Source organism: Theropithecus gelada, chromosome 12 (assembly GCF_003255815.1).
Source record: "Theropithecus gelada isolate Dixy chromosome 12, Tgel_1.0, whole genome shotgun sequence".
NCBI lineage: Eukaryota > Metazoa > Chordata > Mammalia > Primates > Cercopithecidae > Theropithecus > Theropithecus gelada.
This window is the reverse complement of record NC_037680.1, coordinates 44,652,130-44,675,730: the sequence shown is the minus strand read 5'-3', so window position 1 is coordinate 44,675,730 and position 23,601 is coordinate 44,652,130. Positions and strand designations below refer to the sequence as shown.

Sequence of the window (23,601 nt, the reverse complement as noted above, 5' to 3'; positions counted from 1 at the left end):
ATGATAAGTCACTGTCATTCTCCAAGATCCATCTGTCTTCTGCACAGGCCAAATGGGACAGTTGAATGGGGATGTGGTGGGAATCACCACCCCTGCATCTTTCAAGTCCTTGCTGGTGACACTAATCTCTGCAATCTCTCCAGGGAAGCAATCCACCATAATAGCCCTCGCCCTACCAGTCATGGAGCCAATGTGGGGGTTCTGCCAGCTGCTTTGTATGTCTCTGTCAATTATGCATTCTGGCACTGGGGAAATGACCACAGGATGAGTGCAGGGACCCAATGGACGCACTGTAAGTTGGACCTGAGCTAAAACTCCATTAATTACCTGACCTCCACAAGCCCCTACTTTAACTGTAGGACCACAGTGACATTTTGGGTCCCCTGGAATCAATGTTAGTTCAGAGCCAGTGTCTAGTAGCCTCCGAAATGTCTGATAATTTCCCTTTCCCCAGTGCACAGTTACCCTGGTAAAAGGCCAGAGGTCTACCTGGGGGAGGATGGGAGAAAGATTCACTGCATAAATTATTGGTAATGTAGTGGGGTCCTTCCTCAAGGGGGCCCAGCCTCCCCTTCAGTCAAGAGGTTCTGGGTCTGTAAACTGGCTCAAGTCTGGAAATTGATTGAGGGGCCATCATTCTCTGTTTTTATAATTCAAATTAGTCTTTTGCCCATTCAGCCTAGAAGTTTCCTGCTTATATAAATTAAGTAGGAATGAAGTAGGCTTCCTATCAATTTCACTTATAGGTATACTGTGATTGATTAGCCAATGCCAGAGCTCTACACAACTCAGACTATTCTGATGGCTGCTTTGCCTCTGCTGTCCATTTTGGTAGCTATGCCCACCTTGCCTTTGACGGTTGAGTGTCTCCACTTGGCCCCTGCCACCTCTGGATCCAATCATTCTCATTGTATTTAAATTTTGTATTTGAGTGACTGTGGTTCCCACTGTTAGATCTGTCATACAAGAAGAGCAATTACAGGGCTCTTCAAAGATGCAGGTGCTGCCCTCACAATTCTATTTCACAAGGTATTGGTCATGGGTATATCTTCTGGACCCTCCCAGCTGGGATGAGTAGGTCTAAAGTGACTAATCCACTCCACCATCCGAATCTCCCTAAGCCTTTGGATCCCTTCCTCTACATTAAACCAAGGGAGATCACGCATTTCCAGCTCGCTCACAGTGGGCCATCTTTTAATCCATATTTTAGCTAGCCAAGCAAATAAACTGTTAGAACCTTTTTTATCTCCCCAAGCTGCAACATTAAATGCAGAGTCTCTACTTAGTGGGCCCAAATCAATAAATTCAGCCTGATCCAACTCTACATTCCTTCCAACAGTATACCACACCCTTAATATCCAGTCCCATGCCTGTTCTCTAGATTTCTGTTTATATAAATTAGAAAATTCAAGCCTTTCTTTTTGAGTGTAGCACACCTCCTCGTGGGTCACACTCTCAACCTCACCTCTAGGGGCCCACCAGGGCTTTAGTCTGGTTATAGGTCTAGAAGCAAACAGGAGTGTCGGGGGTGGCTCCTGAGGAGAATCTACATTATTTTGCCTGGCAACTGCCTCAGGGGAGGCCATCACTGTTGCCTCAGGCAGTGCAGGGTTTGTCTCCTCAGAGAAAGGTGGAAAGGCTGATGGCAGAATGGGTGGTGAAGGGGATGTTGCCACTACTGGGGATGGGGAAGCTCTTCCTTCTGGCAAAAAAAAGTTCATCAGGCCAGGTGCAGTGGCTCATGCCTGTAATCCCAGCACTTTGGGGGGCTGAGGCAGGTGGATCATTTGAGGTCAGGAGTTCAAGACTAGCCTGGCCAACATGGTAAAACCCTGTCTCTACTAACAATACAAAAATTAGCCAGTCATGGTGGTGGGCGCCTATGATCCCAGCTACCCAGGAGGCTGAGGCAGGAGAATCACATGAACCTGGGAGGCAGAGGTTGCAGTGAGCCAAGATCATGGCATTGCACTCCAGCCTGGGCGACAGAGTCACTAAACTCTTTGCCTCTCATGAGCCATGAATCAGGAGTGTCAAATGCATTTATTTTGCATAACTCTCTAAATAGTTCACACCAAGGACTATCAGTGTTCTCCATACTATTAGAAGTAGAGTCCTTAGCATTTTGGGGTCTAATCATATTAAGCAGCCAACTCCAGAAACCCAAAATCCAATGAAAGAACTCCATCGTCAATATTCTCTTCCTCTAGAACCACTCCTAGTATCAAAATCTGTATTAGGGTTCTCTAGAGGGACAGAGCTAATGAGATATATGTATATCTCATTATATATATTTATATCTCTTTATATATTTATATATATTTATATCTCTCTATATAAATATAAATATATATATCTTTATATATATATTTATATCTCTTTATATATATATAAAGGGAAGTTTATTAAGTATTAATTCACATGATCACAAAGTTCCACAATAGGCCGTCTGCAGGCTGAGGACCAAGGAGAGCCAATCCAAGTCCCAAAATTTAAGAACTTGGAGTCCGATGTTCGCGGGCAGGAAGCGTGCAGCATGGGAGAAAGACGCGGGCTGGGAGGCTAGGCCAGTCTCTCATTTCACATTTTTCTGCCTGTTATATTTTAGTCTCACTGGCAGCTGATTAGATTGTGCCCACCTAGATTAAGGGTGGGTCTGCCCTTTCTAGCCCATTGACTCAAATGTTAATCTCCTTTGGCAACACCCTCACAGACAAACCCAGGATCAACACTTTGTATCCTTCAATCCAGTCAAGTTGACAGTATTAACCATCACAGGTTTACTTCTTTTTGTCATGTTGCTTTAATTGTCGTTTGTCATGTCTGATTCAGGAAAGTCACCATGACCATTGAGCTTTTTAAAGTTGTCACCCTGTTGGGAGCTGTTTGACCCCTGTGCTTTCCTGGTTAGTGTGGCTTTCTTGTGTCACAATGATGTTCTCAGGGCTACCACAGATATTTTCAACTCTGGCTACACTTTTGAGTTATCTGGATGCCTGACTTCTACCTGCAGACTGTGATTTAGTAGAATGCAGGTGAGACACAGGAATGAGAATTGTTGACAAGTTGCACAGGTGACTTTGATACTCAGCCAGACTGAAGAACACCTGGATCACCTGTGCCTTACTCTGGGGATAAGCAAAAGGCTGTTCTTCCTGGTCTGATGTAAGCATGGGCTCTATGCCCATGAAAACATGCTGTGCAAAGTGTGCAAATAGTGCTCCACAGGTCTGATGTGGACTACAAATGTTTTGTTTGTCCTGCAAAGTATTATTGTTTTTAAATTGTGAAATCAAACCTACAGAACAGTAGGGATAATAATGTGACAAAAACTCACACACCTACTGTCCAGTCTAACAAATCTTATTATTTTGCTCTATTTATTACATATTTTTATTAAAGTAATAAAACTTCATAGATGCAATAGAAGCCCTTCGTGTACCTTTTCCCTTCATTCCTTCCCTCCCTCCCTCCCCAGGGGTAACAACTGGATTTGGAATTTATCATTCCAATCATTTTTCACTAAATATGTATTCAAAGACTGTATTTAGTGTTCTCTTGTTTTTAAGCATTAAGTATATGGTACAGATTCTGTACAGTATTTTATAAAGTTGGGCCAATATTTTAAAACTGAGACATTTCACATGAAATCAGATTTGTTGGCTTCTCTTGAAACAACAGGAAGGTCTGGCAATGCGGGACTAGCTTTCTGGCAGGACAACGTGCCTTACTGGGCCAAGGCTCTTTGGTGTGACATGGTCCCACTAGTCACACTGTGTAGACATATGCACATGCACCTGGACTGTGTCTCCTTTGATGCGGATCTGGCCCCTGATACTGAACTTCCTTCCATTCCAATTCTTTTCTCTCCTCAAGGCCATTTCTGCTGTCCTCTCCTAAGTGCTGAATGCCAAAGGTGTCTGCCTCTTACTGTATCTCTCGCTGCCTCTCCTTCTGCTCTCTCTTTTCTCTGGTTTTCATTTTTATTTTCTTGCCATGCCCTGCCATTTCTTTTCTTGACTTTAGTACCAGAAGGACCTGGGTTTGTTTTAAAGACTTTGTCCATCCATAGTAAAAGAAGTTATTTTGACCAGTAAACCTGACGCATCTTAATACATCTGTGACCTCTAGTTTGGACCATTCTCTCTAGTTTTGTTTTTATTTTTATTTTTGTTTTCTTTTCTTTTTTTTTTTTGAGACGGAGTCTCACTCTGTTGCCCAGGCTGGAGTGCAATGACATGATCTCAGCTCACTACAACCTCTGCCTCCCAGGTTCAAGAGATTTCTGGCTAATTTTTGTATTTTTAGTAGAGATGGAGTTTCGCCATGTTGTCCAGGCTGGTCTCGAACTCCTGACCTCAAGTGATCTGCCTGCTTCGGCCTCCCAAAGTGCTAAGATTACAGGCGTGAGCCACCTCACCTGGCCCATTCTCACAAGTTTAAGTGTTGTTCACGTTTTGGAGCTCCAGAAGGCTGGACACTGGATAAAGTGGACTTTCACTAGGTTATACAGTTCTTAAGGGCTGAGATTCTTTTATCTATTTTACCCACAGCAGTTGGCAAAGTGCCACACACTTAATCCCTAAGAATGTATTTAAAGAATGAATGAATATTGATGAGTTAAATTGTGTTTTATTACATACATCCTTTTTAATAAGCCAGGCCAGTCCCTGGCCCTCCTTTATTTTTCAGAATACATGTAACCCAAGATGTCTCTCCAGATAAAGATCTGAGCCTGGTGGGGAGGCACAGAGCAGAGACAGAAGAGTGTTTAGGGCTTATGGTGGTTTTGATGGGAAGTTTTTTGAATAGAAAAGAAGTAAAAGGCTTTCAGATATCCTTGGTATTTGTAAGAATCTGAAGGTGAGAGGGATAAACAAAATATTTTCAGAAAGTGCTGTTTCATGTGTAATGAATGGATTCCTCTTGAAGTGGTTTTTCAACAGAGATTGCACTAAAAAATCAATTGCTTTAAATTACATTTTTATGTCATTCTGCCTGGGTCAGGACTATCAGGCTTTAGACAGATGACAGCATGAAAGAAATATGTCTGCCATACAGATCACTATAATGCCTTCTGGTGTTTTAGCCAAGGGCAATCCTTGCTAAATATGGAAGTCTTCCCCTATGGGTAGAGATAGTAGGGCTTCTAGTGAGTACTCTATCAGTACCCACATCAGGGTCAGAAACTTCTGAATTAATAAAAACACATTAACTGTCCCCAGAGCTATTTTGTGTGTAATATAAAATGCAATAGAAAGTCAGTTTCAATAGCTGGTTGGGAAACAAATGAAAACACGTCTGGAAGTTATAATTCTTATAAATTTAACCCATTAAATCAAACGTGATGAATTTACGATGCAATGTCTCTGCAATAATTCAATCTAAAATAAATCCTCTTTCTGTTTATTGTTTGGAAATAGGTAGTAATGACACCTGAACACTAAATTGTGCTAATCCTAATAAAATTGAGTTACACCAGCTCTGGACTTTGGGTAATAGCATTAGTTGTGTCAGTGGAAGGCACATGACACTTCTGTCATTATGTTCAGTGTGAGATGGCTTGGTCTTCAAAGTTAGAAAGGGTCATACATTCTCAAATGCATTTTTCGGATGGACATTTGCTGTCACTGCTGAGAATTCATTCAGATAGTTACTATGTCTGCAGTTTTCTTCTCATTTACAATAATATTAAAAGCGAGCTGTAAAGTCTAGGGCTTTGGTAGAGAGTGGCTGATTTTCCCTCTCTCCCTCCCTCCCTCCCTTCCCTCCCTCCCTCCCTCCCTCCCTCCTTCCTTCCTTCTTTCTTTCTTTCTTTTTTTTTGAGATAGTCTCACTCTGTTGTCCAGGCTGGAGTACAGTGGCATGATTTCGGCTCACTGCAACCTCCACCTCCTGGGTTCAAGCGATTCTCCTGCCTCAGCCTCCCGAGTAGCTAGACTATAGGTGCCTGCCACCATGCCTGGCTAATTTTTTTATTTTTAGTAGAGACGGGGTTTCGCCATGTTGGCCAGGCTGGTCTGAAACTCCTGACCTCAGGTGATCCGCCCGCCTCGGCCTCCCAAAGTACTGGGATTATAGGCATGAGCCACTGCACACAGGCAGCAGTGGCTAATTTTCATTAGTGCTCACTGCTAAAGCCAGTCCAAATAAAATGCAACTGGCTAAAGAGCAAATCCCATAATTCCCCTGTCTAGTTTCCTAGGGCTTCTGAAAGTTGTCAGAATCAAAATGGAGTTGTGGCAAAAACCCTGACAAGCAGAACTGAGAAGGACAGGAAGGGAGGGCTCTCATGCACAAAAGGCTGCAAAAACCACAACCTTGCAAAAAGGCCATTGCAACTTTATACACACACATATAGGCACACAATACTTCTGTGAGGACATCTGTCCAACAACTGCCTGTCCAACCTCAGACTGGTATTACTCCTGTTATTGATCCTTGTAGCCAAGGATCTGAAAACAATTATTGAATCCTCATTTTAAAACAAACAAACAAACAAAAAACCTTTGTCTTCCTTTATCTCCCTGAATACCCACAGAGTTTACTATGTACATGAACACCTATTCCAAAATAAGCACCATTTTCTTTCAGAGTCTCCTTCTCTGTTTGTTATTTAGGTTGACAGGCTGCTGTAACCAATACACATACTGGAGGGCTTAAAACAACAGAAGTTTATTCTTTCACAATCTGGAGGCTAGCTGTCCAAAATCAACCCTTTGGCAGGGCTGATTTTCTTTTCTTTTTTTTTTGAGACAGAGTCTCGCTGTGTCTCCCAGGCTGGAGTGCAGTGGCGTGATCTCAGCTCACTGCAAGCTCCGCCTCCCGGGTTCACACCATTCTCCCGCCTCAGCCTCCCAAGTAGCTGGGACTACAGGCGCCCGCCACCATGCCCAGCTAGTTTTTTGTATTTTTAGTAGAGACGGGGTTTCACCATGTTAGCCAGGATAGTCTCGATCTCCTGACCTCATGATCCACCCGCCTCGGCCTCCCAAAGTTGGCAGGGCTGATTTTCTATGGGAAGCTCTGAGGGAAAATCTGTTCCTTGCTTCTTTCCTAGCTTCTGGTGATTGCCTGCTATTTTTGGCATTCTTGACTTGTAGACACATCACTCCAATCTCTGCCTCCACCATCACATGGCATTCTGTGTGTGTGTGTGTGTGTGTGTGTGTGTTTCTGTCTATTTGTCTCTGTGTCTAAATTTCCTCTTTTATTATAAGGATACCAGTCATTGTATTAGGGCCCAGACTAATCCAGTATGACCTCATCTTAACTTGATTGCCTCTGCAAAGGCTCTGTTTCCAAATAAGTTCACATGCCCAACTACCTGGGCTTAGGACTTCAACCCTTTTAGGGGATATGACTCAACCTTAATACCTACCTTCCCCTGAGACTGCTACCCCTGGGCCCTCCCAGTCAGAAATTCCGGAGCCATCCACTATACCACTACCGTGTGTGTGTGGGTCAGGCATGTTGCACATACCAGCTCATTTAATTCTTACATAGCTCCTATAGTCCTGGCTAATTGTCCCAATTTTAAGAAAACAGAGGCTCAGAAAATTTAGACTGCCAGCTAGAAAGTGTAGAACAAGGATTTCAATTCAGCCATGCCCTTTCCACCATGCCCTACCATTACCCTCATTCAAAAAAAGTTTGATCTTTGGCTTTGGAAGCAATTATTATAACCCAAGTCCAGCTCTTTCACAACTTTTCACTCAAACAGAGTTACCAAAAGAGTGGGTATGAGAGACTTGGCCAGGACAAATACTGGTGATCGATTTTCTCCAGACCTTAGAATATCTGACTATTTTCCACCATGCGATGATGATACTTTTGTGTTAGATTACATTTTAGCCATAGGAAAATGATCATCTGTCAAGAGAACCTCTCACTTCTCCCATGGATGCATTTCTAAAACATTTTATAAATTGCATTTGTGCATATCCAGTTTTTTAATGCATTGGGGCAATTTGACTTTTAAAAGAATCTTATCTGTTGTCAAGTTCTATTTCTCTCTCCTTAAATAATTTTTAAAGTCACTTTCCTCATCATTATCCTCAATATAATAGCTAATATTTCCATTTCTCTAACTTGACTATTGCAGTGGCTTCCAATAGGTCTGTCTCTCTGCCTCCAGTTTCCTCCCATACAATCCACCCTTGACAGTGCTGACTCATTCTGATGCTTAAAAGCATGTTTTATGTATTTAAAAAGTGTTATATTAACATTTAACAAATATTTACAGAGTGTACTCTGTGCCAGGTGTTTTTCTAGGTACTGGGATACAGCAGTAACCCAAAGGAACAAAAAATCCTGCCCTCGGGGAGCTTATATTCTGCAAAGTTCATTCTTGTAATTATATATCTTTGCACTACATATTTTGCTACAAATCTTAGCAGACAGGAATAATGATGATGATGGTGGTGGTGGTTTCCATTTTGTTAAACTTCTATTATGTGTCATCCATTATCCTAAGCCATTATAACAACCCATGTGGTAGCTATTATTGTACTGATTTTGGCACAGGAGAAAACTGAGACTCAGACAGTGAAGTAAGTCCAAAGGCAGAGACTTAAAAAAATGAGGCTAGGCATGGTGGCTCACACTATAATCTCGGCACCTTGGAAGGCTGAGGTGGATCACTTGAGACCAGGAAGTTCAAGACCATCCTGGGCAACATAGCAAAACCCTACTTCTCCAAAATTAAATAAAAATTAGCTGGGCATGGTGGCGCACACCTGTAATTCTAGGTACTTGGGAGGCTGAGGAAGGTGGATTGCTTGTGCCCAGGAGTTAGAGGCTGCGGTGAGCCATGATCATGCCACTGCACTCCAGCTTGGGTGACAGAGCAAGACTTTGTCTCTAGAAAAACTGTTGAGCTGGGCACAGTGGCTCACGCCTGTAATCCAAGCACTTTGGGAAGCCAAGTTGGGTGGATCACCTGACATCAGGAGTCTAAGACCAACCTGGCCAACATGGTGAAACCCAGTCTTTACTAAACACACAAAATTAGCTGGTGTGGTGGCACATGCCTGTAATCTCAGCTATTCAGGAGGCTGAGGCAGGAGAATCCCTTGAACCCTGGAGGCAGAGGTTGCAGTGAGCCGAGATCGTGCCATTGCACTCCAGCCTGGGTGACAAGAGTAAGACTCCGTCTAAAAAAAATACAACACAAGGCCGGGCGCGGTGGCTCAAGCCTGTAATCCCAGCACTTTGGGAGGCCGAGACGGGCGGATCACGAGGTCAGGAGATCGAGACCATCCTGGCTGACACGGTGAAACCCCGTCTCTACTAAAAAATACAAAAACTTAGCCGGGCGAGGTGGCGGGCGCCTGTAGTCCCAGCTACTCAGGAGGCTGAGGCAGGAGAATGGCGTAAACCCGGGAGGCGGAGCTTGCAGTGAGCTGAGATCCGGCCACTGCACTCCAGCCTGGGCGACAGAGCGAGACTCCATCTCAAAAAAAAAAAAAAAAAAAATACAACACAAAACCCTGTCTCTACTAAAAACACAAAAATTAGCTGGGCATGGTGGCAGACGCCTGTAGTCGCAGCTACTCAGGAAGCTGAGGCAAGAGAATCACTTGAACCAGGGAGGCGGAGGTTGCAGTGAGCCAAGACTGTGCCACTGTATTCCAACATGGGTGATAAGAGCAAGACTCTGTTTCAAAAAACAAAACAAAACAAAACATCGAAGGCAAGATTTGAATCCAGCACTTTCTTTCTTCAAGACATTGGCCACTTCACTACACATCCTGTCTTAGATGTTCAAAGGGTTTATGAATAAATAATGGAACTCTATGGAAGCTCTTTGTAATACAAATAACCACTGCAATAATCTGTTTATAAAATGAAAATGTGATATACTTACTTCACCTAAAGCATGGTTTGCCCTCCAGGGGACATTTGGCAACGTCTGGAGGCACTGTTGATAGTCACAATGTCAGCAGCAGTGGTGCTACTGGCGTCTAGTGCGTAGAGGCCAGCGTGCCTTCATCTGCTATGACTGGTATAACAAAATACCTTAGAGTGGGTAGCTGACAAACAACGGAAATTCATTTTTACAGTTCTGGAGGCTGAAAGTCCAAGATCAAGGTGCCAGCAAATTAGATATTTACTGAGGACTTGCACTCTACTTCATTGCTAGTGCCTCTAGCTGCATCCTCATTTGGTGGAAGGAGTCATCAAGCTCCTTCCAGTCTCATTGATAAGGGCACTACTAATCTAACTCAGGAGGGCTCTGTCCTCATGACCCCATCTCCTGCTAAAGGCTTTTAATACTATTACACTGCTGATTAAGTGTCAACATATGAATTTTGGGAGGACAGAAACATTCAGACCACACCACAGGAAAACAGACCTCTACAATGAAGGGAACTATCTGGCACAAAACAGCGCGGAGACTGAGAAACCCTGACACATCATGAGGCAGTTGGATACATTTTTAAAACATTTAGACCCTTATTTTTCCTTTCTATTTTTAACATCGCTCGCTGAATGTACTCTTTATGCATTGAAATAAACCTTGTTTATATTTTAAAGGCACCCGCCTCCATCCCCATATTTCAACTTAAATTTAGTAATGGATTTTCCGGGAAAAGTGCATATCAGTTGAACACTTTTACAAAACATATATTTCTAAGTTTTAAGTACCGTTTTACCCAATTGTTTACAGAAACATTAACTCTAATGCTTTTGTATAATTTTAAAATATTATTCATATTCTGTTCTTCGTTTATAAAAATGATGCCAAAGAGCAATGCCAGGGGACGTTCTTCTCTAAACCGATTGACTGTAGAAGTGATGGATCTGCACTGAGTCATCCACTCAAGCAAGTCTTCATCCTGGTAGCCCTTTGGAAAGCAGTTGACTAGAGACTGACATGTAGTCTGTGACTGTGGAACAGTTGTTTTTTCTGGGAGACTAACTGATCTGTGTTTGATTCAATTCTGTGATATTGATCTTGAGAGCATCATGTTTTCCTACTAAGTCCCAAGAACATTCCTGGCCTTCATAATCCCACCTCATGGTTTGAAAGTCAAAAATAGAAATTCATATGACAAAATGGAAGTCACATTCATTTGATCATTTTTCTTTTCCTTTAAAAACAGTCCTTAAAAGTTCTTTGGGGTAGGGTGGAGGCAGCACTTGAAGAGGTCAGCAGCCATGGCTTGGTATAAAGAGCTCCCCTGTTCCTCAGAGGCCTGGAATTTGTTTACGAAGGGCTCTGTTTCTTGACAGACATGACAAGACACAGTTTTTGAACTCCTCTGCATCAAAGAGTGTACACTTACTTCAGCATGAACTTCTGCTTCCAGACCAGAGCGAGGTAGCTACTTTACTCCAACTTTCGTAATGCTCCAAGAGATTAAGTGCCCTCATCTTCAGTGGACATCAAAGTTTTGATTAGACAACTAACTTTTCTAATAAATTTCTGGGCTTCTTCTGAATAATCTTTCAAAAATTTTAGGGAGATTTCTGTACATACACTCGGGAGACAAAATCATGATTTCCCTGGAGTTTTTATTACATCCTCATTATTCTTACCTATTTCTTCAGTAGTCCTAGCAATGAGAACCAGACAAGATCACCTCGGCCAAACGACCAATGCTATTGGTTTACTGCCCCGTTTCAGTTGGAGACAAGAATGGTGGATCCTCGTCACCTCCACGGAGGGAACACAGAGAACATTCACTGTTAAAATATGATACCTATAATCAGAAAAACCTATGGTTTTACCATAGCAGTTTTACAGATGAGGTTATTTTTGGGGTGTTGAAAAAGCAGCAATTAAAAGTTCCAACACAGTTTATTCATGCCTCAATAAATTATTTCCCTACCAAGTATACTCTAAAGAAATACCTAATGTCTGGCCTCAGTGTCCTCACGGGCTAATGTGGCAATTATTAAGCGTGTAGAATTTGAGCAAACTTTCTAAACCTCTCCTGCATGTCTTACTCTAATTCCACAGCCCCTTAAATCGCCTCCCTGGGATCCAAGCGGCTTGGAAAAAATGAAGAAGTCTGAACAGCCAGGGACCTAAGGAATCAAGTTTCATTTACTAAGAAAAACTAGAAGGACTGCGATTAGATTAGGCAAGGTGGGAAAGGGATACTGGCAGGTAAAGCGCCGGAAAGTTACAATTTGGGTTATTTTCTAACTGGCGTCTTGCAAAGGGACACCGTGTAGGTATCCCGCTCGCTAACTTGTAAATGAACTTCACGTTCTCTTTGGTGGCAGGAGAATTCTGAATGTGAGAACCTGGCGGCCGTTCAACGACCCCGCCCTCGGGGTCCCCAGGGGGCGTCCTCTGGCGAGCCTGATTGTCTGGGGCGAAGGCACAGGGCTAGCAGCGAGGGAGGAGGAGAACCAGGGCCGCCGGCCCCGAAAACACACACAAAGCGGCCTGACTCTCCTTTGGTGGGAACTTCCCCGGCCGCCAGCGGAGCGGGAACGGGAGGGGGCGGCGGGGCGGCGGTTCCCTTCGCCGAGGCGGAGAACAGCGCGCGCTAGGCTTGGGGCGCGCGGCGAGCGCAGCGGCCGCCGCCTCCTCCCTTCCCCGCCTCCGCCGGCGCTGCCTCCTCCCTCCGCCCAGCTCGGCCTTTCTTGCTCCCTCCCCTCCTGGCTGGCTTCGGCGGCGGCGGGCGGGGAGGGCGTGCGCCGGCCGAGAGGTGTCGGCGGCGAGGCAAAGGAAGTTTCAAGTGGAAGGTCGTCCACCCGCCGGCTCGTCCTCCTGCTCTCCTCCGCAGCATCATGGCGGAGCCGAGCGGCTCGCCCGTGCACGTCCAGCTTCCCCAGCAGGCGGCCCCGGTGACAGTGGCGGCGACGGCCCCAGCGGCCGCGACAGCAGCGCCGGCCCCAGCAGCTCCCGCGGCCCCGGCCCCGGCCCCGGCCCCGGCCCCAGCCCCGGCGGCACAGGCTGTGGGCTGGCCCATCTGCAGGGACGCGTACGAGCTGCAGGAGGTTATCGGTCAGTGCTGCGGGCGCGGCGGGGCCGGCACAGGCCGGGCGCCGAGGCCGGGCGGGAGGCGCGGCCGGGGGCGGGAGGGGGCGCGGGATGCTGGGCTCGTCTGCATGCACGCCTTGGAGGCAGAGCGGCCAGCTTCAGGCCTACCGGCTTCAACAGTTTTTTTATTTTTTAAATGTATTTGTTCGTTCTCTGAGCGTTGGTGCTGCAGGAGGCGGCGCGGCGGATGTGACTCGCACTGCAGACGAGCCGCATGCTGCAAACTTTTATCTCCCGGATCGCCGGGGCGGTGGAGCGGGGGACCCGGCGGCGCCGCCGCATCTCCCTCCCCCCGCGTGCCGGGGCCGCAGCCCGTGGCCGATGGCCACGCGGACAGGCAGCCACGGGTGGGGTGGGGTTGCCGGGGCGCCGCCCTGGACTTCCAATGCCCCGGGGGCCGCGTCCTGGGGGACTCTGCGGGCGCAGCAGCTCCTCTGCCTCACGTCGTTACCCTCTCGCCGTGGGTAACGGGGCCACGTAGAAGCCGCGGAGGCGCCAGTGCTTTCCCGAGGCCGGGGAGGATGCTGGCCTCTCTCCCTGACAGCCGCCACTCCACGCCCGCCTTGCAGCCCGGCTCTCAGCGCCACTCGGAGCGCCCGGGTACCCGCCTCCCTCCGTGCCAGGGTGCGCCGCCTGCCGCCCAGTCCGGCCCCCCGGGGAAAGCGGGTGCCCTGGCCTCCTGCCCTGCACCGGGCCGATGCTTCCCTCTGGTCCAGGCCGAGCTACAAGAGTGAAACCCGAGGCTGCCGGTGATCCGCTCCCTGCCTTTCGATGCCTTCTGGCCGGCTCACAAATATCACCTTATCTTACATTTTTAAATACCTGGCAGAGTCGCAGGGCTCGGCGTTACTTTTTCTTGGGCCAAGCACATGAAGGGCCAGGAGATTTGTTTTGTCCCTTCACCTATTGGATCATCCAGTTTGAGAGTCTTGTCACTTAGGGAAGCCTCCAGGTAAAGTGGGCCCTCAGCGTCTAACCTTACTGACGCAGGGATGGGATGTTGCCTTCCCAGAATCTTGGTATGTAAGTACAGCGATGAAAAAGGAGTTCAGGATATTTATCTTAAGTATTTTTTCTAACTTTCACTTAAAAAAATTCGTCACCTCCCTTTAAAACAAAACAGCTACAAAAATTTCATTAGGTGTTTAAATGAGCCTTTATCACCTGCTGTTGTGGAATAAAACATAGCATAGACGGAAATATATATATCACTATATGCGTAGAAATACGTGAGAAAATGTTGGGCAGGTCAGTAACCTAGGATATATACAAGCTTCAGATAACCTATAATAGGCATCTGTAGACAAAATTCTTTGAAAACCCAGATCTTCCATAATTTTTGACCAAAGACTCTCATGGGGTGAGTCTTCATGTCACTGCCTGAAATAAATAGCTTCAGGGACTTCTCAAAGCCTGGAATATTCCATGGAAACCTCTTTAACCTGGCATATAAGCCCTGTACCCTCAACCTGCCTGCCTCTTCCCATTGTCTCCTCTCACTGATTGCTTCCTGAATACACCGCTGTCTTCCGCACATCTGGTCTTCCATTCTTTGCTGCCTTGCAGAGGCTCTTCCCTCCCGTGAGTGCCTATCTTTGTGTACTAAATCTCACTCTGCTTCCAAGGTGAGTGTGAATATTCTTTGAGAGGCCCTCTGCTTTCAAGGCAAAATGCTGTGGTTTCTTCTGCCCCTCTTTTTGCAGACTTTATAGCATGTAACCTCATAGTTGTTATTTGTGCAACAAGATCTGAAGGCCTGCTATGTCCCAAGCATTGCCCCAGTTGCTAGCAATATAGAAATTAAGAAAAGATCCCTGCCCTAAGTTGTTAGGAGACATAGGGAAAGGATCCTATAGGATGTGATGAGTAAGTGCTGGGAGAGCCCGAAGGAGGGAGTAACTGCCAGGAGAGAGAAGGAAGCGGAGTATTTCTTAGTAGAGGTCATATTTGAGCTAGGTTTTAGGTCTGAGTTTGTAAGGTGCTTAATTATTTCCACTGTTACCTTCAGTAACCAGCTGTGAACTCTGTTTCTGACAGGAAGAGGTGGGCCATAAAAGTTGAATAATGGTATCTACCACATAATTTTCCATAGAGTCCACAGGATTGGTAGAACTTATAATCAATTTATATACCTACTTGGTTAATTATTAGGGTTAAAATACAGACGTTGCCTTTTGAAAACAGTATTTTTTTGGTGAACTAATAAAATCTGAGTTTAAGTTGAGTGGGATTAATGGCAGAACTTCTTTCAGTTTGCAGTCCCAGCGGTGTTAATTATGGTGGTCAATTTAGTGGAAAAAAAGAAAATTTTTGTTGTTGTTCTCAAACTCCTCTCAAACAGAGTTTGAGAACAAAAACACCTGCTTATTCTACCCTGACTTTTGCACATTTGCATTGTGGGAAGGGCTTTTCTATGAAAAATAGGAAGTTTATCTCATATTTTCCCAACTAAAAGAGAAAGAGATGGCCTGTGTGGGGGCCCTGTTATTGGAAAATCAAATTGCTGGAATAGGTTTTTCGCAAGGGCTTCATGTTTATAGGGAATTACAAACCTGTTTCCATTTAGGGTTTAATGCTAGTTGAGCGATTAAGACTGAACTTGTGGTTAAGCACTTTTGCTTAAACATTACATGCAGAAGTTAGCAGTTCAAACACTGAACCAGTTTCAACATGAACGCCAGTTGACAGCCTTTGCTTCTACCCGCCATACGGCAGGTGTCATATGATATGACTCCAGCAGTGTGAACCGTGACCAGCAGCAGGAGGCTCAGATGTGCCTGAGCAGAAAGCCAAAGGAGGCACCGTGTTTTAACTTTCCAGCATGGCACGGGCACGGAGGACTTTTTCTTTATTTCCTTCTGGGCAGAGTTTGGGGCCCCCAGGATTAGGAGAGAATGAGTTTCCTAAAATCCAAACAAAGCACGTTCAGTTGTTTGACTTCTGTTTTAGAAAAATAAACACAGGATTTTGCAAGCCTAAAAATAAAGTTTTCTCTTTATTGTATTGTTGTTCTTGTGTTTTAAAAGGTCGGTGGAGAAACTGTAATGCTCTTAGGAGTATTCTGGTTCAGAAGTTTATTCATGACCTGGAAGTGACGTAAAATCGATTGGAAGGAGTTTTATATTTACAGAGGGGTTAAAAATGTTGGAAATTATTAAATTCCTTCTTCTAGCCATTGATATCCTTGTCTTAGTAGATTTCAAATATTTCTATCTTTTTGGAGGCTTTCCGACCTGTTTATACTCTTCAGCCTTGTTAATCTTTGTTCCGTACCTCTCTAAAGAAGGAATTTGGGGGTGAGTTGAGCCCCCAAAGGCAGGTACCCCTACCTTTAGAAGTATAAGGGGCACTTAAAGCTATGCCAGTTGAAAACTTAGTTTATTTGTTGGTGGTATTAATAATATTACCTAGATTTGCTAAACAGGGAATGAAAGTGAATCATATAAGTGTTTACTTGGCCGTCTGTAATGGAATGGAGCTTCTCATTCAAAGAGTTGTAGTCACTGAAGTACCAGTTTCTGTATTTGAATCAGATGATTCCAGCAGTGTTGTTATCTTTGCTGAATTTCTTCTGAGAAACACTAGACTCCTGCCTCAACGTATATGTTTGATTTTCTTAGTTTTTTTTTTTTTTTTTTTTGCAGGATGCACCTCTCTTTATGTAGTTTTATACTAGATTTCTCAGTGTTGCTTCACTTTTGTCCGGGGTGGTCATTTAGAATGACCTAAAAGTAACAAATTGCCATCTTAGTCAACACGAAGAGTTTCAGTTCTAGAATCCTGGACGTGGTGTGACAGAGGGTTCCTTTGAATGCTTTATTTCTCTCCTATGAGGCTTTGTTTATCCATTGAGGTGTGTTTTCCTCAGGTCCAGGTAATAGTGCCTATGGCCAGGTCTTTAAGCCTCTCGTAAAATGAGATTGTAAACAGCCCCGGGCATTCCCACTTCGCTGTGTGCTCTCAGAGTTTCTGTGGATTTAAATGGTTTGGGGATTAGAACTGGTTTTTATAGATATCCTAGAGGCAGTCTGAGGACAGTGGTACCTTTGCTGGCACTGGGGTAAGGGAACCGGAGCGCTGAGTGTGTGTTCTGATCTCCCAGACCTTTACACCAGGCTGCCTTGGTGCTGCAGTGCATTCTTTGACCTTGATTAGTTTGTTTGTTGTTGTTTTTAAAATACTAAATGATGCCTGAGATGCTTTGTCTCAAAGAAGACAGGGCTTTGATTTTAATTTCATTTCACTTATTTTTTATAAGTAGAAAAATGTATATAGAAATGTTCTTTTGTATTTTGTATTTTTTTTTTTTTGATGCAGGGTCTCACTCTGTCGCCCAGGCTAGAGTGCAGTGGTGCAATCATACCTCACTGTAGCCTGGAACTCTTGGACTCAAGTGATCTTCCCACATGAGCCTCATGAGTAGCTGGGACTGTAGGTGCAAACCATCATGCCTGCCTATTTTGTTTTTTTTAAAGAGTTGGGGGTCTCACTATGTTGCCCAAGCTGGTCTTGAACTCCTGAGCTAAGCGATACTCCTGCCTTGGCTTCCCAACGTGTTGGGATTACAGGTGTGTGCCTGGCCTCTTTATATATATAATTTTTCTTTCTTTCTTTTTTTTTTTTGTAAGACAGAGCCTTGCTCTGTTGCCTGGGCTGAATTGCAGTGGCACCATCTCAGCTTACTGCAACCTCCGCCTCCTAGGTTCAAACAGTTGTCCTGCCTCAGCCTCCCAAGTAGCTGGTATTACAGGCCTGGCTAATTTTTGTATTTTTTGTTAGAAACGGGGTTTCACCATGTTGGCCAGGCTGGTCACGAAGTCTTGGCCTCGAGTAACCCGCGTGCCTCAGCCTCCCAAATTGCTAGGATTATAGGTGTGAGTCACTGTGCCCGGCCTCTTTTGTATTATTTTTATTGTGGTAAAATATACACAACAAAAATTATACCATTTTAACCATTCTTTTTTTTTTTTTTTTTTTGAGACGGAGTCTCGCTCTGCCGCCCAGGCTAGAGTGCAGTGGCCGGATCTCAGCTCACTGCAAGCTCCACCTCCCGGGTTCACGCCATTCTCCTGCCTCAGCCTCCCAAGTAGCTGGGACTACAGGCGCCCGCCATCTCGCCCGGCTAGTTTTTTGTATTTTTTAGTAGAGACGGGGTTTCACCGTGTTCGCCAGGATGGTCTTGATCTCCTGACCTCGTGATCCACCCGTCTCGGCCTCCCAAAGTGCTGGGATTACAGGCTTGAGCCACCGCGCCCGGCCCATTTTAACCATTCTTAAAGTGTACAATTCAGTAGAATTAATTATATTTACAAGATAAATACTCTTTTAGCTGTCATGGGGCTGGGGGGAGATCTCAAGGTAAAAAGAAACTATGGTAAAGTGACTGTAATCCTTTATATATGTATTTGATTTTTAACTAATGATATTATGAATTCTTCCCTGACTTTTATGGTTTATTGTATACTATATTTACTGACGGTGTTTGAAAATAAGTTGCAGTAGTGCCGGCCCTGGAGTCCGACAGCCTGGTCTGTTTCATGTCCTGCAATGGCAGTCACTGATGCTGCGACCTTGAGCAAATGACTTAGATGTGTCTGCACTCAGTTTCCTCATTGGTAACATAGAGATGATAAAAATAGGGTTGTGAGGAATGAGAGAATGTAAAGCACTGAGAATCGTGCCTGGCACACAGCATGCTTTCAATTAGTCTTAGCCATAACTTCTATAGACTTCATTTGCTAATCAGATGCAAGTTATCAGGAGAGAACACAGTCCTATCTTTGGCAAGATTCTGGAGTGGCTTGAAGAGTTTCTCTGCTATGCTTCTAGCAGGGAGGAGGTAGGAAGGAGAGGTTGTTCCCTAGTCCCACTCTTCTGCTGGGCTGCTGGAAGGGGCTTATAAGGGGAGAGGCCCCCGGGGATCTGGCTTCTCCTTGCACCTCCACTGCTATGGGAGGAAACTGAAGAGACCTGTGGAGCTCCTGGCGATTTGGACAGCTCAGGGGTTTAGGTGCCAAATGGCCCTCTGACAAGTGATGAGAGCATCCTGCGGGAAGGTTGCTGAAGAGGAGCAGCCCATTATAAGAGGGCTCCGAGAACAACCTGCTAAGACTGCACTTTCCTCCACCTCTGAGTTTGCCTGGAGGCTGCCATGCTGGCAGGAAATGCTGCTGACTAAAAGAAACACTCCCTGTGTGTCCCAGCCAGTGTGAGGACAGAGGCCTTCATTTTCAGATAAAGTCATCACCATGGCTTCCCTGTCTCCTTCTTTCCTTCTCTGCTTTTCCCTCAGTTTATAAATATTCTCAAGCCTGTCTCTTATCTTTAAATGACAAAAGAGAACAAAACAAAACACTCTCCCTGTTTCTTTCTCCTCTGGCTACTCCCTTATCTCATTTCTTCCTTTCACTGCTAAACTGTTTCAAGGAACCTCCCTTTCCCTCTCTGCCCACTGCGTCTGGCTTCTGCCCTTTCCCTGAGAAACCCAAGTTACTCTCTCTGAAATCACTGTGACTCTTCTGTGGCCAGAGCCAGTGGACACTGCAGTCCTTCTTTCTGCTCTCTGCAGGGTTAGGTGCCATCTTTCATTCTCCTTTTGGAAAGGCATTTGCTTGAGCTTCCATGCCATGCCTTCCTTCTGGACTTCCTGTACTCCGCTGCCTGCCTCGGATGCAGGATCCACATCTCTATCTGTTTGAGGCTTCAACTACCACCTCAAATGCCGAGATCTTCCTGACTATAGACCAGTGTTTGGACTACCTTTTTAATGTCTTCGTTTGAATGTTTCACAGGGACTTCATACAGTTAAACTCATTGTCTCTCCACCCTTGCCTCAGTCCTAATCTGGTTCCTTCTATATTCATCTTCTTGAGAGGCTGGCCATCCTGTACTTTTCTGTCTTCGTCCATCTCTCACATCTGTTTGGTCACCCAGTCCTAAATACTCCACCTCCTTGAAATCTTCTTTGATTTGACTCTGACTCTTCATGTCGGCCACCACTGGTTTAGTTCAGGCCCTTATCGATTCTTATTTGGATGATTGTAATAATTTCCTAATCAGGTTCCTTTTTTCCATTCTTGTTTCTGGCTGTAGTGTGCATTACTACCAGAATGATACTGCTATACCAAAATTCTTTATCACGTTTCTCCCAGGCTGAAACGCCTTTGGTAACTCTCCCATCATTCTCAAGACTAATTTGAAGCACAGTGCTTAAGGTCTTTTGGGAATTGTCTCTTGCCTCCCTTTTCAGCCACATCGTGTCATTTCCAGTCTCAGGACAGACTCTCCAGCCAGTGGGAACGTTTTGTAGTTGCTGAAATGCCTCTTCTAGGCAAGATTTCCCTCTGCTTGGAACACCATTCCAAGACCCTTATTCCAAGATCCTTCCTTCCATTTTCATCTATGTAGCAAAGAGCTCTGTCTATTCTTTTAAATATTGCCCTTATTGAAGTATAATTTGCATGTGGAAAAGTGTACATATAAAAAATGTATATCTTGGTGCATGTTCATGAATTGAACACACCATGTAACCAGCACCCTGACTGGGCCTCCCTTCTCATACCCTGAACAGGTGGTTTCTTGTCACACAAATAATCTCTGCCTCTAGAGCCCCAATCCCGACTTGCCCTTCAGGCTCTGTTGGGTCTTTCGCTCCTTGGCAGTTCTCATACTGTCTGCAAATTGTTTCTTCCTTGCCAGCCTGGCTGTAGACTGTTGAGTCTTCTTTGAGGACAGGGTCTTTCATCTCCATACCCCGCATGTCATAATAGGTATTTAATAAATGTTTTCTGGATGAAGGTCTGAGTTTTGGATAAATACTCCCTCCTCACCTTGTGGAAGAGGAACATTGCCTGACGTCTAAAAATTTGCCTCGCTGGATCCTGAGGGTTTGATCTTGCCTGTGGTTAATGATGGTGCTTATTTAGTTGCGTTTGGGCCAATCAGCTTAAAGGACTCTGTAGAAATTAGCTCATTAATCCTCACAGATGAAGAGTAAGCACTTTGAGTGCGTCCACCTGCATGTGTTGTGGAGGTAGGCATGCAGAGGCCTGGCTCTCCTGAGGTCATAGGACTGAGAGGTGGCCTTTCTGGCTGGATGAAAGGACCCAGAGCTCCCTGCCACAGTTCTGGCATCCATAGACATTGTAGGGTGGAGTGGGGAAGTCCCACACTGCCCTTCAAAAGCTCTAGAGCTTTGTTTTCTTGAGTATACCAGTGATCTCTGTCTCTTGCTGTTCATGTATTTATATATAACGCCCACCTTGAAGTTCTGTGGAACGTCTTCCTGTGTAGGAATCAGGACTGCTGGAGACCATCAGGGATACAGGTGAAACACAGGAGCAGAACTGCAGAACAAGTGGCTTTCAAAGGTTGTTATAATGGCAGGAGTTCTATTTTTATAAATTATAAAAATATTTTTTTAAGGGACTAACAGGATAGGGTGGGTGTGGTACCTACTAAGACCATAGAACCAGGTCATTCTTTTTAAGTCAAAACCGATCTAATAGATGTTATAATTCCTTTACAGTGTACTTTTTGGGAAAGTTTTTTTTCCTATTTAAATATAATTCCCCATGTAATCATGTGAAGTCATACATTCTCCTCTAGGATAGTTTTGTTTAGATTATACCAAAACAGCTCTTAGTCGAAGTGATTCAAGTGTTTCTCTTTTCCCTATCTGCCATTAATTGGCCAAGTTTTTGATATTAGACAAGAATTCAATATATTAATTAAAAAGGCATTTCAGACTTGGCTTAACTGAAAAGCAGAAGAGAAATAAAAATCCTTTAGAGAATGGATTGGCAGTACTTTATTTCTAGAGTTGATTTAGATAAATACTTTGGAATCTGTTGTGAGTAAATGATATATTTCAAATTTCTTCTCACTTGCCAAACAGTCATTTGAGAATAAACTCTGGCTTAGCTTTAAGAAACTTCTTGGACATTGAGGATTGAGATGAATTGACCTTTTAAACTGATTGTGTAGTTTGATATATGGGAAAACATTTTAAGATAGAAATGGTAGAGACCTCTACATTCATATTATCCCTGATTTTTTTTTTGAAACCTCTTCCAGGTAAGTGGCATTTAGTATAATTCTCAGAAGCCTAGTATTGGGGGTGCTCGTGCGATTCTTCCCTTAGGTAAAAATACACATTTTATTGACATTTATGGGTTTAGGTTTCTAACCTTTAGTTACCACTGGAGCTATTTGTCAGAAAAACTAGATGGAAAGTAGAGGTGGATGACCTCTATGATAGATCTTCATTCAGGGAGTATTTTGGAAGCCAGTGACCTGTGATAGTTGTGAGACTTCTCATAATCATTCTGTGGATTAATTCTTAGAAGAATCAATGATTTTGTTTTGAACTGGTTGCATCAATTTGAACCAGAGTTTGTATTAAGGGTATTCCAACTGCTTATTTCCTACTCTGTTTAGTCTGGGGATTGAAAAAGAGTTATATTTTGGGGGGTTGGTGCCTATTGACCTATCCTGTGTAGCTTAGATTTTAATTTGAATCATCTGGTTCTCTTTCTTTCTCTCTGGCAATGTCACTATCTCTCTTTGTTTAATTATGGGGTGACTCAAGAAAGCAGAGGAAGAGGAGCAGCAGATGGGGGTTCCTGGGGAAAGAATGGCAGGTCATTGCTGGCTTTTATAAGTAAGTTCCTAGGGTGGCACAAGAATATAGAGAGAATTAAGAAATTTAATTTTAGAAGAGACCAAAGGAAAAAAAATCCATCCCAGCTGCTTTGTCTTGTAACTGAAAACTCTCTAATGGCCAAAGTTGAAGAAACTTGCCTATGGCCACAAAGTCCTTAAGATCCCAGACTCATGATTCTGCCCTAATTCAGTATTTTCTTCCACTTATATCACATTGTTTCCTTATTGGTGTAAAGACAGATGTTAGAAATGTTATTGACTTGGGCCAGCTGTGGTGGCTCACGCCTGTAGTCCTAGCACTTCGGGAGGCCGAGACAGGCAGATCACAAGGTCAGGAGTTCGAGACCAGCCTGGCCAATATGGTGAAACCCCGTCTCTACTGAAAATACAAAATCATTAGCCGGGCGCGGTGGCACATGCCTGTAATCCCAGCTACTCGGGAGGCTGAAATAGAAGAATTGCCTGAACCTGGTAGGCAGAGGTTGCAGTGAGCCGAGATCGCGCCACTACCCTCCAGTCGCGCCACTACACTCCAGCCTGGGCAACAACAGAGCGAGACTCCGTCTTAAAAAAAAAAAAAAAAAAGATTATTGACTCAATAAATTTTAAACTATTAAAACTTTTTTTTTTTTTTTTTTTTTTTGGTAGAGATGGAATCTTACTATGTTGCCCAGACTCTTCTCAAACTCCTGGCCTCAAGTGATTCTCCTGCCTTGGCCTCCCCAAAGTACTGGGACTACAGGCATGAGCCACTGCACCTGGCCTATGACTCAATTTTAATAGAGTAAAAATATATCTGAGAACATATTTATTATATAGGAATCAGTAAAAATCTATGCCTTTAGGGGCATTTAAATGATTTTTATTTACCTATATTTATTCATCAGGGCATGTTTATTTAACATGTAACCAGGTTATATGTAAACATACAGTGT

The 23,601-nt window shown here is 44.3% G+C and overlaps 1 protein-coding gene across 1 annotated transcript in view; it reads left to right on the top strand.

Moving 5' to 3' along the window:
• The first annotated feature begins 12,611 nt into the window (after window positions 1-12,611).
• STK39 (serine/threonine kinase 39) overlaps window positions 12,612-23,601 on the top strand; it is a 292,241-nt gene continuing 281,251 nt past the window's right edge. Inside the window, exon 1 of the mRNA XM_025405116.1 lies at window positions 12,612-12,967. Within this exon, the coding sequence (XP_025260901.1) occupies window positions 12,751-12,967 (217 nt within the window). The 5' untranslated portion in view covers window positions 12,612-12,750. The remainder of the gene's footprint in view (window positions 12,968-23,601) is intronic.